The following is a 15,564-nucleotide window of genomic DNA, read 5'->3' as shown; positions in this document are numbered from 1 at the left end:
GTAAATAGCTCAACATAAGCTCAAAATAAAATAATAAAAACAGTTTGTATTGTTCAATGCACCCCATATGGATTTGCTCATTGTACTTCATTTAGCATTTTCAAATACACTGTGTCATTTAATGCCTACGATTATCTCTTTGAGGGACACAGGTTAGTATTTTACCACTATTATTGATAGAGAAAAAGGGTCTTAGAGCTTTAGTATCTTGCCTATGTTCAAAGTGAAGTTGAGACTCAAACTTTGGTATTTTTACAGTTAAATATTAAAGGTTGAAGTCAATCTTTGGTATCTTTTCTTCTATGAATCATAATATTTGCAGTAAATCCCAAAGTTTCAAAATACAGTATCTTTATGTCAACTCAAGTGTTTTAAAGTCTTTTCATTTTAAACTTTAGGTGTCTGTTTTTCCTGAAAAGGTCTAGTTCAACAAGTTTTGGCTGTGTCCTACATAAAGCAGAAATGGTATTATGCATAATGATTCATGCCAGTCCTCACATGCTACTCAAACTATATCAGTATCACCTGGGAACAAGAAATAAAACAGACTTCATTGTTAATGAGGCAATCATAATTCTAGGTTAGGACATATGGACATGTACAGTAGCTAATTCCCAGCTTTATGATCAGAAAATAAGGTTTCAAGAAGTAATATAAAAAATAAAATGCAAAAATTTTTAGAAGGCTAAGTATGTAAATTTTGGGGAAGGACAAGGTAGATCCAGATTTGAGTCATAAGATCACTGTTAAATGTGAGATTTAGAAAGGAATGGAGGGAGACCTGATTAAATAATTTGCATGTTATATTTTTTAATAATGTTCCCTTATTCATAAATGTAATAAGCCACGTAACCGACAACTTCTTCCTCTAAAAGGTTAATTAAATTTTAGTAGTGTAAAGATTTAATGACTTTTAAGCTTAGATTAGAAAAGATGTTTTCTGATCAGATATATAAGATATTTTCTGCTTACATCACAAAAGATATTTGTATTAGTTTTCTAGGGTTAACATAAATAAATCAATAGTACTGACTGGTTATCTTAAAGAAGAGAAATTAATTTTCAGTTCTGGAGGCTGGATGTCAAGATCAAGGTTCTTCAGGGTTGGTTTCCTCTGAAGCTTCTCTTCTGGGCTTTGCAGATGGTCACACCTTGCTGCCACCTATGCACAGGCAGTGTCTCTGCAAGTACCTCTTTTGGGTCTCTTTGGGGTGCAAATTTCCACTTCAAACCAGGGCAACTGTCAGATTGGATCAGAGCCCAAGCTAATGGTCTCATTTTATCTTTGTCCCTTAAATGACCCTTTCTCTAAATAAAATCACATTCTGAAGTACTGGGGGGCAAAGATTTAACAGGAATTTGGGGAGAACAAAAGTCAACCCATAACAGCTTTCAATAAGGTCCCATCTTCCCCCCTATTTCCTTCTTTGTCAATCATGGCTTCCATATAGTCCCTTTATCTGCTCACTTCCATTTCTTCCTGAGAGGTTATTTACTTTAGTAAACATTATAACCCAAATGCTTGCTAATGAGGATTGCTTTGTGAATTGGTGCCTCTAGATAAATATTTGCATAAACATGAAGGCAGGAGTTTGGTATCTTTCCCTTGGAGAGTAAATGGGGTTGGGGATTTCTGTTGTGTGACTCCACTAACAATGAACTTTTTTTCAGTTTGGTGTCTTTATGTTCTTTGTATCTATCATATACATGACTGACTACTTGTTTGAACTGTATCTGGATTTGGACCTAGATAGAGAGTTTGTGTTTTAGCTTTTCTGTATTCTAGAAAATGAAATAATAAAACATCATTTAAGGCTGACGTTTAAAAATTTGTACCCACATTTTTCCTCTAGAGAGAAAGTTCATGCTTCATAATTTGGGTGTCCTTCTTTACATCTAGCTTTCTGATTTTTCAAACATCTGTGAGTCTGTTTCCCTTTCCTTGCTGTCAACCTCAGTGTTGAAAAACAATTTTTCTCTCTGTCGAATACTTGTGGGAATTCCATGACCAAGAGGGAGGCCCAGGAAACTTGAATGCAGTATTTCTTTTTGAGTCTGACACTCTTTAGGGTGGTAGTTTTCCTGTTAAATTCATATGGTTTCCCTAATTGGTTCTGTTCTCTCTCAGACCCTTCAACCCTTACGAACCACCTGAAAGACATTTCTAAAACACATTTGAAGAAATACAGTGAAGACAGACTTGTCAACATGCCAATCATTCTTTAGAAATATCTACAGAAATCACTATGCATTTTTCTTCATCTGAACTATGCAGTTTTAAGATATACTTTCATGTCATTCAGAGAATTGTTCATTTAAAACTTTACAAAGGAAAATGATTCTTTTTACCTTCAGATTTATCATCAATATTTATCAAAAAAAAAATAGTAGCCAACACAGGCCTTTTCCATAACTCTCATTGACTTGTAAGCATGAAAGCTAAAAATTTTCCCAGATTGTCAATCACTCCCATGTTGATCCAATATGTTGCCATTTTCAGGGATGAAGAACCAGGAGGCCAGCTGGTTACAGATAAGTTCCACATAGACTGGGATTCTGTCCTTATTGATACGGATAATGTGATTATAGCAAGATTTGATGGCAGAGGAAGTGGATTCCAGGGCCTCAAAATTTTACAGGAGATTCATCGAAGATTAGGATCAATCGAAGTAAAGGACCAAATAGCAGCTGTGAAGTAAGTGGAGGCAAATTTTTCTATTATAGTTGCTGTAATTAGGACAATATAGGTATAGTATATTACACATACTATTACCCACTGACTGAGAGGTTTCTAATTTATTGATTGGGCAATTTTCTCAGTTAAGAATATATCTGTAGTATATTTTTTCAAGTACCTAACACCCTTAGTGCTATAATAAAAGTATTATTATATTTCTCATATAGAATTAGAATTTACTTTGGATTTATGAAAATGGAAGGGACATTACATCACTATATTATTTATTTATAATATTCCATAATGTGTGTTATTTGCCCAGTTAGTTACAATACTCTAAATACTTTTTAAGGACTATTATTATGCTTGAATGAAAAAGTGACTTCAGGAAATTCATAGGTTGTTTACCACAGTACACAGAAGTCAGTGAAGGTATTTTGAAAATAGAGATGTCTACCCAGTAAGCCTGAAATGCAGCTGAAGATTCTGCATTTAGAACATGCTCCCGGGTGATACAAAACTGCTAGACCACCACTTTGAGAAGCAAGATTTTCGAATATATAACCCTTCCACATGAATGGAACTAGTCAGTAAATCTCATGGTTGTGTTTGTGTTTGTGTATGTGTTCAGTGTAACTTCATTCACATGTACATTTGACTCAAGATAAACTATATATTTTTTTTTCTTTATCATTGCAGATTTTTACTGAAACTGCCATACATTGACTCCAAAAGATTAAGCATTTTTGGGAAGGTAAGTGGTACAAATATCACATCTATCTATCCACTCATATATACACTTATTGTGCATATGTTTGTAAATATGTAGATAATTATAGTCTTCATTATATTTAGTTTTGTATTTTCCCTGAGAAAAACTGCCCTGGTTCATACTGAATACATTAATTATTTATTAATTTAGCAATTTTTGTTGTTGTTGAGAATCTAGTTGGTGCCTGGTGTTAGAGCAGCAATGGGGGAAAGACCATATTTTCATCTAGAGGGGGGAAACAGTAAACCGTTGGTAAACATAATTGCATATAGTAAGGAGTCTCATGAGGAAAACAAAAAAAAAAAGATGGATAAAAGGGTACTGCAGAAATGTCTAATGCTAATAGATTGGTCAGGAAAGGGCCCTCTAATAAGATGACATTTAAGTCAATACCTTAATAAGGACAGGAAACCAGTCAACCCAATCTCTTGCTGCTATATATTCTCCACCGTAGGAACACCAAGTACCACATCCTTAAGAAAGATTGGCAGAGGCCTAGAAACTAATATAATAATTTGTTCTATGTTCTCTGGAAGATATTTACTACATATACATGCATATATGTGTGTGTGTGTGTATGTGTGTGTGTGTGTGTGTATCCTTTTTTTTCTTTTTTGGTTACTGGGGATTAAACTCAGTGGTGCTTTATCATTGAGTTATATACCCAGCACTTTATATTTACTTTTTTTAAAAATTTTGAGACAGGATCTCACTAAGTTATTAAGGCTGGAGCTGGGCTTTAACTTGCAAGGCTGGCCTTAAACTTGTGATTCTCCTGCTTCAGCCTCCCCATTAGCTGGGATCACCATCATTCACCACAGTTCCTGGCACTGACTTCAATAGATTTTTGTGGAGCACTTGTTTTATGCACCTTTCTAGTCAATATGATATCAGGATAGTAAAATGACAGGGAGGGGCCCTTGAATTAATTTAGTTTAGAGATGAATTCTTGGTGTTCATGGATATAAACATATTTCTACTTTTCATATGTAAACCTGGAAATCAATGGCTTGAAATAACTGCTGATTTTACTGGAATATAAATTTTAGTGTTATATACTGACAGGTAGGTGCATTAAAAAAACTCACTTAACAAATGAGTAAAACATGAATTAGCACAGATGACTACCATGCTCCCCTGACTTCAGATGCCTGCAGTACATTTATAAATTCTAATTTTGTTGTCAGTAATAGTTAATGGGTCAATGAAAATATTTTGTGTATAGTACTACCTGAAAACATAAGTGCAAACAAATGAAGAAATGAGAACAAATCAGTAATGAAAAGCATGTTAGTAAAAAAGTGAAAACGTATAAGAAAGTGGTCATTCCAAAGACATGGAAATTCTAGCTACATCAGAAGAGGCATATAGTGTAACCCAGTCACATGAGACAGCACTGATGATCCTTAGGACACTGTGCTAGGTGAAAAGAGCAAGTCACAGAAAGATGAGTACAAATGAATCCAAGTATATGAAGTATCTGGAATCATCAAGTTTATCGAGGCAGAATGGAATGGCATTTGTCAGTGGTTAGGGGAAAGGGGAAAAGACAGATTTTTTTTTTTAATGGGTCCACAGTTTCAGATTTGCAAGATGAAAAAATCTGCAGATCCATTTAATAGGTTTATGTGAATGTGCTTGATGCTTCTGAACTGTGCTTAGAAGTAGCTTAGATGGTAAATCTTCATGTTTTTGCCACCAAAAAAAAAAAAAAGGCGTATACAGTGAAGAGAATTTTACTCACTAATAGTCCTGGTGTATGTAATTTACAAGGGAGTCAGGACTTTATTTACTACACACATAAATAAACATAAAGGAACAAATGAGCTATTTGAACCTTCATGGAAATTAAAGGCCATTAAGAAGGCTGTGAAATGTCTATTGAGAACATGAACTATGTGGGCAAAAATCCGGCAGGACATAGGAGGTGAGGGGGAAACTTCTGATGCAAATACATTGTCACTATGAGGCATTTGGCAGGACATAAAATAAAGTAATGGACTATAAATAAGGCTTACATAGGGAAGTGATAGACAAAAAGAATCAGAGGGGAATTGGGTACAGACTTTAGAGGATCCTCCACATCAGCTCAGAAATTTGGATTTTAGCTTATAATGAGAGGAACAAAGATTTCAATCTAAGATTTGGAAGTTCAAAATCTTGCATTGTATCTCCCAGTCACTGTGCAGGTATTGACGAACCTCAGGGCAGTTAATACTGGCAACTTAAACATGCAGGCTGACATAGAATGCAAATACAAACATTAATGAATTTATTTTAAATGGAAAAACTATTTCATTTCAACTAAAAAGACGTGAATACTTTGACTAAATTATTAGTTAAAAGTTGGCTTTCTGAGCTTACAAATGAAATCATTAGCCTTAAGACTTAATAAACCTTGAGTTTGTTTTTTGTGTGTGTGTGTTTTTTTTTCCTCTTGGACTATGTTTGTTTTATTTCACTACAAATGGAGTTATGCTAAATTCATAAACTGCGCTGGGAAGTAATGTTCTTGTTTTTTCTCTTCTTTGGAAAACTTGTTTAAAATTTTAATTAGATTTTAAAAGTATCCTGGACTATTGCTTTCTTTGCTGGAAATTTTTAATTATTTTAAAAATTTATTTGGTCATTAAAAGATTATCACAATTTTTCCATTTCTTCTAGAGTCACTCTTAATACACAGGGAGTCTCCTCAGCTCTGAAAACAGGGCCTTGAATATTCATTTCTTTGTTTTTGTGTGAGTTTGTCTTTCTTGGAATTTTATTAATGGGAATTGTGTTTTTATATTATATGGTGTTTTGAGACTGCAAACCCAAGTGTAGACGTCTGGCTTAAATTTTTAATTAAGATCAATTATTTGTTTTTAGTTTTGATAAGCTCATGGCAAGAAGAAGAACAACAAAAACATTTTCACTGATATCTTTTGTGTATGTTAAAATCATCTTTTTGGAGTCTGGCCTTATTCAGGGTCTGCTTTAACCCATGTGTGGAGCATGCATTCTGTGTACCCATCTAATGAAAAAGCCTTCCCAGCATGAGGCCAAAGTCACTGAGTGGAGAAAACAAGGTCTCCCCCACCCCTTTTTTTTTAGTTGTAGATGGACACATGCCTTTATTTATTTATTTATTTGTATGTGGTGCTGAGGATCAAACCCAGTGCCTCACACTTTCTAGGCAAGTGTTCTACCACTGAGCTACAACTCCAGCCTCATGGAAATAACAAGGTCTTTAAGCTTCGTTTACCTCTCTGGTTTCTTGTTTTCTCTTTGTATTTAGGCTCTGTGAATTTATTAACTTTGCACAGATTTAATGATATATTTAAAATTATTCTTAATTGGGTTTTTTGATTGTTTGTTTGGCTACCACTTTATATTTGTTTCAGGGGGGTATTTATTATATTTTCTTTTCCCTTCTTGTTTCCATTTTAAAGATCAATAGGGTACCTATGTCACCAAACACTGGAGTTGGAAGTGTCACACATGTGCTGTTACCATCAATGAGGGTAAAATAGGTCTCCCTTGTAAAAAGATTCCAGGCTGAGTTTAAAATAGGTGTGAAGAGCCTTGCAATTTATTTGGGATACTCCCTCTGAGAAAGTAGGATGATTGGCAAAACCAGGGCCAGGAATCTATCTCTGATCAACTTCTTTTCTTTATACTCCTCAAGTTTTGAATGAATTTCCCAGACCTTCTTTTCCTTTTTTTGATTCCAGATTTATCTTGTATGTATAGTGATATATGTTTGTGTCTATAGCTACCTGGCTTGCTAATTTTATCCAGTATGATTGACTTTACCAGCAGAAGTTAAATCTCTGTAGACATTCTGAGTTAAGTTATACTGTGGTCTCTATAATTTTGAAAGTGTTAATTCCAAGAAACTACTGGATTTTTTTTTTTTTTATGATTTAGTCTTTCAGAATTTGAAAAGCAATTCTATCTATGCTCACAAACTATGTAAGCTGATTAAGGAAGAAAAGGATTCTATTTCTATTTTGAACAATACTTTTTGGATATATATATATATATATATATATATATATATATATATAACAATTGATGATTTCTACATAGTGAAATGTTAAGCCTGTAAACATCAGGGACACATTGATTAAGTGAATATATTATTTTCCAAAACTATCACATGGATATTGGAGGAAAAGAGAAGAGATAAACTTCAGCTAGTGTAAATTAAATATAATTCCATCTCATTATATCAAAAGTATTTCCTAAAATGCTACAGGTAATATAGTACTACAAACCAATAGATATTGCCTAAATTGGATCTTAAGAATATTCCAGCATAATATACCTCTCCAGTATGTCTTCCACAATATAATTCAACTGGAATTCTCTTTGGTTATAGGGATGCCTTCCACCCTTCTACCTCAATATCTTTCTTCATGCTTTATTCTAAAACCAGCCTCCAGAACGTGCAATGCTTTATAACTCGGTCTCTTATTAAGCCTAATGTGGATGGCTCTTTCTTCATGAAAGCAGTCACTAAATTTCTTTGGACAACAGCATTCCCTCCTGTGTACACAGAAACACTAAGTCATAGTTTCTTATCATTATTACACCATTAGGTAATGAGTTAAATTTAATTGTCTTATTATTTCATTTCTAAGTCAGACCACAAGCCTAGTTAGAGCTAGTGATGTTTTATTAATTATTTTTTGTCACAAAGGCATTTGAATTGAGTTTATCTCATGTTCTTTTTCTAATCTGTTCTTCTTTCTTCCCTTTCTTCCTTTCACATATATGTTCTCTCTCTCTCTCTCTCTCTCTCTCTCTCTCTCTCTCTCTCTCTGTATGAGTGTGCACATTTAGAGATGAAACTCAGAGCTTCTTGTATGGTAGGCAAGTGTCTACCAATGAGCTATATTCCCAGCTCTTAAAATTTGTTTCTTTGAGGCAAAAAGTAGTTGGATATTGCCTCTTTTATCCAATATGACAGTGTCTGCAATTTGAAATAATTTGATTAGATCATCGATCTTCAATATTATCATCAATATGGTTGCATTTTAATTTTCTTGCTGTTGACTACATAAACCACATTTTTAATTTACACCTTTCAAAATTATTTCTAATGTCTTTTGTATAAATGAGCATTTTTAATGATTCAGTTAGTTACTGTTTGCTTATTGGCTATAATTCTCTTTTGGGTTATTTTGAAGATTACTTTAGGGCTTACAATTTGCACTCCTGACTGATCATAGTTATTTTCCTCTGGTATCATCACACTTCATAACCACTATAATAATCACACAGTGGGGTGCTGCTATCTCTCCCTTCAGGACCTTTTGCTGTATTTGTCAGACATTCTGTGCTACATATGCTGCAAAGACTCATAATATTTTAGTTTTTTTTTTCTTTTAAAAGTCAGCTTTTCAAGAGGTTTTAATAAAACTTACTTCTCTTACTCCATCTTGATGAAATTAGAAATTCTTACATAAAATTACTTTTTATTATTAACAATTATATGATTATCTTTTGAACTAATAATGATATATGTATGAATGCTCCATTTATGTTGGTGGTTGAGGTATATGAACATCAGAACAACATGTGTATTTGTTTCCTTATTGACATTTTTAGATTTTATTATATTAAATATTAGTCCTTGATCATATTATGTGTGAAATGTTTCCTTAGCTTGTTGATTATCCTCAAATGTTGTAAATAATTAGTTGAAAAACCCCAAAGTTTTAAAGCTTTTATTGGCAATATTTTTTTTCTAATCCTTTCTTTGGTGATTTCTTCTAATGATTTTATTATATAATGTATCATTCTTATCAAAGGAATTTCTTATGTTTTATCTGGTTTGAGTGAGGAAAAGAATAAAGCACTTGTAGGACATGGTGAAGATTTACTTATTTAGTTTCAAATAGCCATTTTTCTAGCTTTCCTGATTAACTAAATCTCCCTAATACTTCAATTCATGATAACTAAAAAAATAGCAATTTCTCAAACATTCCTGAGTTTACCTCTCATGTAATCTGCTTGTCTGTTCTTATGCTAACCTTATTTATTCTTTAATTATGCCATGTTGAACAGTAATACATTTTAATATTTTTAAAAGTAGTGTTTCAGTCATTTCTTTTTCAAAATAATATTGGCTCACCTCTCCTATTATTTCCTATCATTATTTTTACAAAATCTCCTAAAATTCTTTTGTTTTTATTGTTGTTATTTGCTTTTATTTATATGTTTACTTATTTATTTACTTTTGGTTTAAAGAATACATATTTATCTTGCAATTCCGGAGACTGGCAGTGCAAGGTCAAGGTGTGGGGAGAGTTGCTCTGCTCTGAGTCCCTTGCTTGCAAATGATGGTTCTCTCATTGCTTCTTTATGTGGTCCCCCCATCTGTGTCAGCTGGAATTTTTAAATTAAAATTTCGTTTAATTATTTTATAATACTTTAAGGAGAATTAAAATCTCAACAAGATAGAACATTTATTCAAGTCACACATTATATACAGTGTGTCTCTTTTATTTAATTCTTCCTTTATCTCTCTCAGTACTGTTTTGTAGTTTTTTAAAAATATAATTCACATCTCTTTCCTATACTGTTTATTTCTTGGAATTGTGTGTATTTTTTATGTTTTAATTTTAATGTGAATGATACCTGTCCTCTATATTATCTTCCAACTAGTTTGTTAGAATAATGAAAGTTTTTAATAATGAAATATTTAGCTTATATCCGGCCATATTCAATTGTTGTATGACTTGATTGAAGACTTTAAATCATTTTAATTGGAGTAATTATCTTCAGAAACTAACTTAACCTCATATAATGTATAATTTGAATTTTAATTCTTTCAAGCAATAAGGTATTGTTGTTGAAATACAAAAAAAAAAAAAAAAAAAAAACCTGGGAAGCAAATTTTTTATGAGCTACTTGCTTGAAAAACACTATTATAAATTGAACATAATTGGCAAATTAAAAACTAATTCAAACATCTTTTATAGACTTGACATTAGTATGAGTACTAGCTCAGTATTAATAAGGAATAAAAACAATTCAATCAAAGAGTATTTACTTACTATTTACTATGTATCCTGAATTTTTTGAGCTGCTATATGTAAGTCACTCCCAAAACAGAAAAAAAATATCTTTTTTATTTGAATTTGTAGTTTAGAATGGAGAGATAGATGGAAATAAATAATAAGTAGCAAAATACATAAAATGTCAGGTGATTATAGTACAATCCAGAAAGATAAAGCCGAGCTGCAGAGAGTGATCCTGAGATTAGGGGATGGTGGTGAATTTAAATCAGAGATCAAGAAAGCTTCTACCAGGAGATCACACTTGAATTAAGACTACATAGTTCATGAGGGTAAGTAACATGGACATTTGAGGAGAATTAGGTTTATAAATATGAGTGGATGTGGAAGCTTCTTAAAACTTTATTTATGGCAGTAATCACTTATTTTTGAAAGTTTTTATATTTTTTTAATTGCCAGCTTTCCAGAGTTTCTGACCAGCTGAGTATCTCCTAGATTTTTAAGCTTTTAGTATTTATAAGCTAAAGAACACATCAAGGCCAGGATCAAAATCTAAGTAATTATATATATATATATATATATATATATATATATATATATATATATATATATAAACAAATAACAGATTAAATGCAGAAAATACAATGTTTTCCATAATATATTTAAATTTTTTTATTTGAAATTAACTCATCGTGTGCTATAAGAGATATAGTTCTAAAACACCACACAGACCTAAGTTTACAGGAAGCACCTCTTTCCCCCCCCCAGTTCTGTCAGCATATCTTTTTACTATGTTCATGATATCATTTAAATATTATATAAAAGTATGTATCCATGAAAATATAAGTCCTCTGTGAAATAGAGCTCTCTTTGCTCCTCCCAAACTTTCTATTATATTTGATTTTTCTTACATCATTTTTTAAAGAAATAGAAGTCTCGGGAAACATTTTCATTTTGTAGTTTCACCAAATGAACTTTTCAAATAATAACATAAGTGTATTTGTATTTTATAAGTAATGTTATAGGGCTTGGAAAGTGGAAATTAAAAAAGCAATTGCAATGAATATAAAAATGCGATCACTGGGAAACCAATAAAATGTCAACTTAGAACATCCTGAATTATTGAATTCTTTTGACCCATATCAAATCAAAACAACCTCTAATTGACTACAAAGTCAATATGATGATCCTCAATTTTAGGATCTGCCTGATCATATGAGTTGGTATGAAAATTAAAATCACCATCTTTATATCTAACTAGAACTTATAGCTGATTCTTGCCCTCTTTTGGAATGTATTTTCCAAAACTCTTTCATGATCAACTTTTGCACTCAATAAATAAACATAAAATGGTTGAGAGTAAGGTGAATAATTAAAATTTAATTTATTCTAATTCCTGCCAGTGTTGATTTTATTTTAAAAATAGAAGCTATTTCTCTGAAATAAATCAAATTAAAGTAGCATTTTTGGATTTGATTTTTAAATGCTGCAGAAACAATTTTATTCCACAGCATTCACTATCATTAAGTCTTAGAGGGTATTTAGCTTCATGAAATCCCAAATTTTCATATAAAAATAGTATAACACAACCCCTTGTGCAGCAGCAATGGTTTATACCCCTACTTTTACTATAAAACTACACGGGAATAGGGGCCCATCCATGCCCACATTCTCAACAGATTATAACTGAATTTTTCCAACCACCCGCCCCTAGTTTTTCATTTTTAAGCTCTAATAGACTAGAGGATTCTGGTTGAAGCTATAAAAATATTTATTAGGAATCTTTAGTAAATTAGTATGCTTTAAGAACTTGTTCAAAATGTAGACCAAGAATGAGTTTGTTAAAAATGAAAACTCCTTACCCCACTCCAGATCTACTTAATTAGCATCTTCATTTTTTTAACTTTTAATGTTTTTATTTGTTTTAAGTAGTTATACATGACAATAGAATGCACGTATGCACTTTGATATATCAAATGTAAATGAAGTATAATTTCTCTTTTTTTTTTTTTTGGTTGTACATGTAGAATCCTATCAGTTATGCAGTCATATATGCACATAAGGTAATAACGTCTTTTTCATTCATTTTTAACAAAGTTCCCTAATAATTTTTTCCTAAAGTAATTTTATTCTGAACATATGAGGTATACAATATGATATTAGAGGATACCTATAGATTAAATAAAAGAATTTCTATAGTGGAACCAATGAACATTTCTGTCATCTCACAGAATTACTCGTTTTTGGTTGTTGTTTGCTTTTGCTTTTGTGTCAAGAATAGCTAAAATCTACTCACTTGGCAGAAATCCCAATTAAAGTACTTTTTTAAAAAAATTGTATCCATAGGCCTCATGATACATATGACATCTCAGAGATTTGTTTCTCTTATATCTGACACTTTGTATTCTCTGACCTACATCATTTCCACCACACACACACACACAATCCCACCACTGGTTATCCTTATTTTGTTTTCTATTTTTACTGAAATTTTTTTAGACTCCACATATTGGAAACATCATTTTATTTTTGGTGTCTGACCTGTTTCATTTGTTCAGTGAGCATAATATTCTGCATTTTCATCACATTGTGGCAGATGGAAGCCTATCCTTCCTTTTAGAGGCTGGGTAACATTCCATTGTACATCGGTACCATGGTTTCTTTACCTAGTCATGTGTGATTATTGGTTATTGATTATAATGTCATAGTGAACTTAGAAGTATTGATGTCTTTTGAGATAAAGATTTCATTTCTATTTTATCTGTGCCTGGATGAGGATTTCATGGGTCATAAGGTAGTTCTATTTTTAATCTATTTAGAAAGTGTCATACTGTTTCTTTTGATGGCTATACCAATCCATAGTCCCACCAAAAGTGTACCCTTACCAATATTGTTATCCCCTTTTGATATGAGCTATCCTGACAGATGTGAATGGGTATCTTGTAGAGATTTTGATTTGCATTTTCCTGATTAGTGATGTTAAGTACCTTGTCATGCCTCTAGTGGCCACTTTTATGTCATCTTTGGAAAATAATGTCTATTCAAGTTGTTTGTCCATCTTGTATGTTTTTTTGTTAATGTTTTATCAGGTTTTTTTCTATACATTTCAAACATTAACTCCTTATCAGATACATGGTTTGCAGACATTTTCCTAATCCTTTAGCTGTCATTTCACTGTGTTCATCATTTTCTTTGCTAAATAGGAAGCTTTATTAGTTTGATATAATCCCTTTTACTTTTGCTATTATAGCCTGAGATTTGGTGCAATATAGAAGAAATCATTGCCCAGGCTGATGTCCAGGAGCTTTTTCCCTCTGTTCAATTCTAGGTGTTTTATATTTTTAGGTCTTTTATTCATTTTGAGTTGATGTTATACATGGTATAAGATTAAGGTCTAATTTCATTCTTTTGTATATGGAAATAGAATTTTCCTAATACCATCTAGTAAGTGAAATTTCCAAGTGTGTCCTCTTGGCGCCCTTACTAAAGATTAATTGGATGTGTGTATTTGAATTTGTTTCTGGACTCTCTTTTCTCTTTAGCTGGTCCATGTAACTGTTTTTCTGCCATCATACTAGAATCTGCCTCTCCAGGAGGCACTATATTTCTTAGTTCCTGGAGATCATTGGGCTCTGAAAGACATGTGAAGTAAAATTCAAAACTAACCAACACAATGCCAATTTATTAACTTCGATTATTTCAGCATGATATATAGTTCTTTGGACTGAAGCTTTAATGATTGGGTCATTCAGCTCTTCTCTCAAGATGATCAGCTTAAATAAACAACCAGATGTTAATCAGTTTGAAGTTTGCTTGGCCGCCATGCTATCAAAAACAGAAAAGTTATATTGCCTCAGCTAAGAAATGCAATGCCTTCCTCACTATGGGAAAGACTTACCTGTGGAAATATTTGAAGTTTCTGACTGTAACATTCTTTTCTTATCTCCATGATAGAGAAAAAGAAACAAAAGTCCTGAAAATGTTCCTTCTAGGGATAGAACTTTGAAGGGCCCTCCCTACTTTGGCCTTTTAATAATTGTTTCTTGCTTTGTCCTTACATTTTTATAATTTGATTTTTATAGATGTTAATGAACTTATAACTGCTACTTACCTATCACTGACCTAAGGCTCTTCCTGTGTCTCTCAAAGAGCAAAGGGACTTTGGGGTAGTCTAAATCCATGAAGGATACTTTTTTTCCCTTCATTTTCTAATTGTTGAAGGAGATTCATTCAAGCTTCTGAGTATAAGTTAAACATTCTAATACAAGCTAAAATTAATTTCCACAACTTTTAACTCAGTAGGTCAGTGCCTTACTCTAGAATTCCTGTAAATTATTAAAATATCCTCTGGAACTTTCCTAGTCAGATATTGGAATACAAAATAAAACCAGACAACTTGAATTATTATTTAAGAATTTATTGTTATACTAGGTCAAAAACATTTTAAGTTGAATTTTAAAATTAAATTTAAGTCATGATCCAACTCATAACAACATTAATATCGCATCCCATAATTTTTAATATTTGTTGTATAGAATATAGGGGAGGGAAAGAAAGTTTTTCCCTTCACTCTCCATGTGTTCTTAGGTAGCACTTCATGTAAAAAAATGCATATATATTATATAATATATAAAATAATACACATATATTTATATAATAGTAAGAACAAATTATAATTTTAGTAGCATATATAAACATGAAATATAACCCAGACAAATGGAAAATCTCTAAAGTAGATCTGAAAGAGCTGGTTTAGACTCCAGATTAAATACTACTTCTCTAAAACAGAGAAAGAAGAGTGAGGGTTAAGCCCCAACAGAAACATTCACCAGGAAATTTACCATAAAATAGAATGAGGTTTGTTATGTAGGTAAAGTTAGTGCCTTCTTCAATGATGCGCTTCTCTAATGATTCAGTTATCCCAGTTTTCCTGGTACAGAGGGGAAACACCCTTGTAATCTAAGACCTCCTTTATAGATTAAATTTTTCTTCGAAAATGGCAACTCTCTAGCACTGTTTTCAGAAATAATCTTGTTCCTGCAGTTTCTCAGAATAGAGCTGCTCAAATAATCCTTAGGCCCATCAGTTATATTTGAGGTCGCAGATTC

At 32.3% G+C, this 15,564-nt stretch overlaps 1 protein-coding gene across 1 annotated transcript in view; it reads left to right on the top strand.

Moving 5' to 3' along the window:
* Dpp10 (dipeptidyl peptidase like 10) overlaps positions 1-15,564 on the top strand; it is a 102,703-nt gene that overhangs the window by 72,416 nt on the left and 14,723 nt on the right. The window contains exons 13-14 of the mRNA XM_046456887.2: positions 2,501-2,695; positions 3,377-3,431. Coding sequence (XP_046312843.2) covers positions 2,501-2,695; positions 3,377-3,431 — 250 coding nt within the window. The remainder of the gene's footprint in view (positions 1-2,500; positions 2,696-3,376; positions 3,432-15,564) is intronic.

The sequence above is a fragment of the Marmota monax genome, unplaced genomic scaffold (genome assembly GCF_021218885.2).
Source record: "Marmota monax isolate L192 unplaced genomic scaffold, Marmota_monax_Labrador192_F-V1.1 WCK01_AAM20220418_F8-fsc00121, whole genome shotgun sequence".
Lineage (NCBI taxonomy): Eukaryota > Metazoa > Chordata > Mammalia > Rodentia > Sciuridae > Marmota > Marmota monax.
The sequence above is the reverse complement of the archived record's forward strand: the minus strand, read 5'-3'. Positions and strand labels throughout refer to the sequence as shown.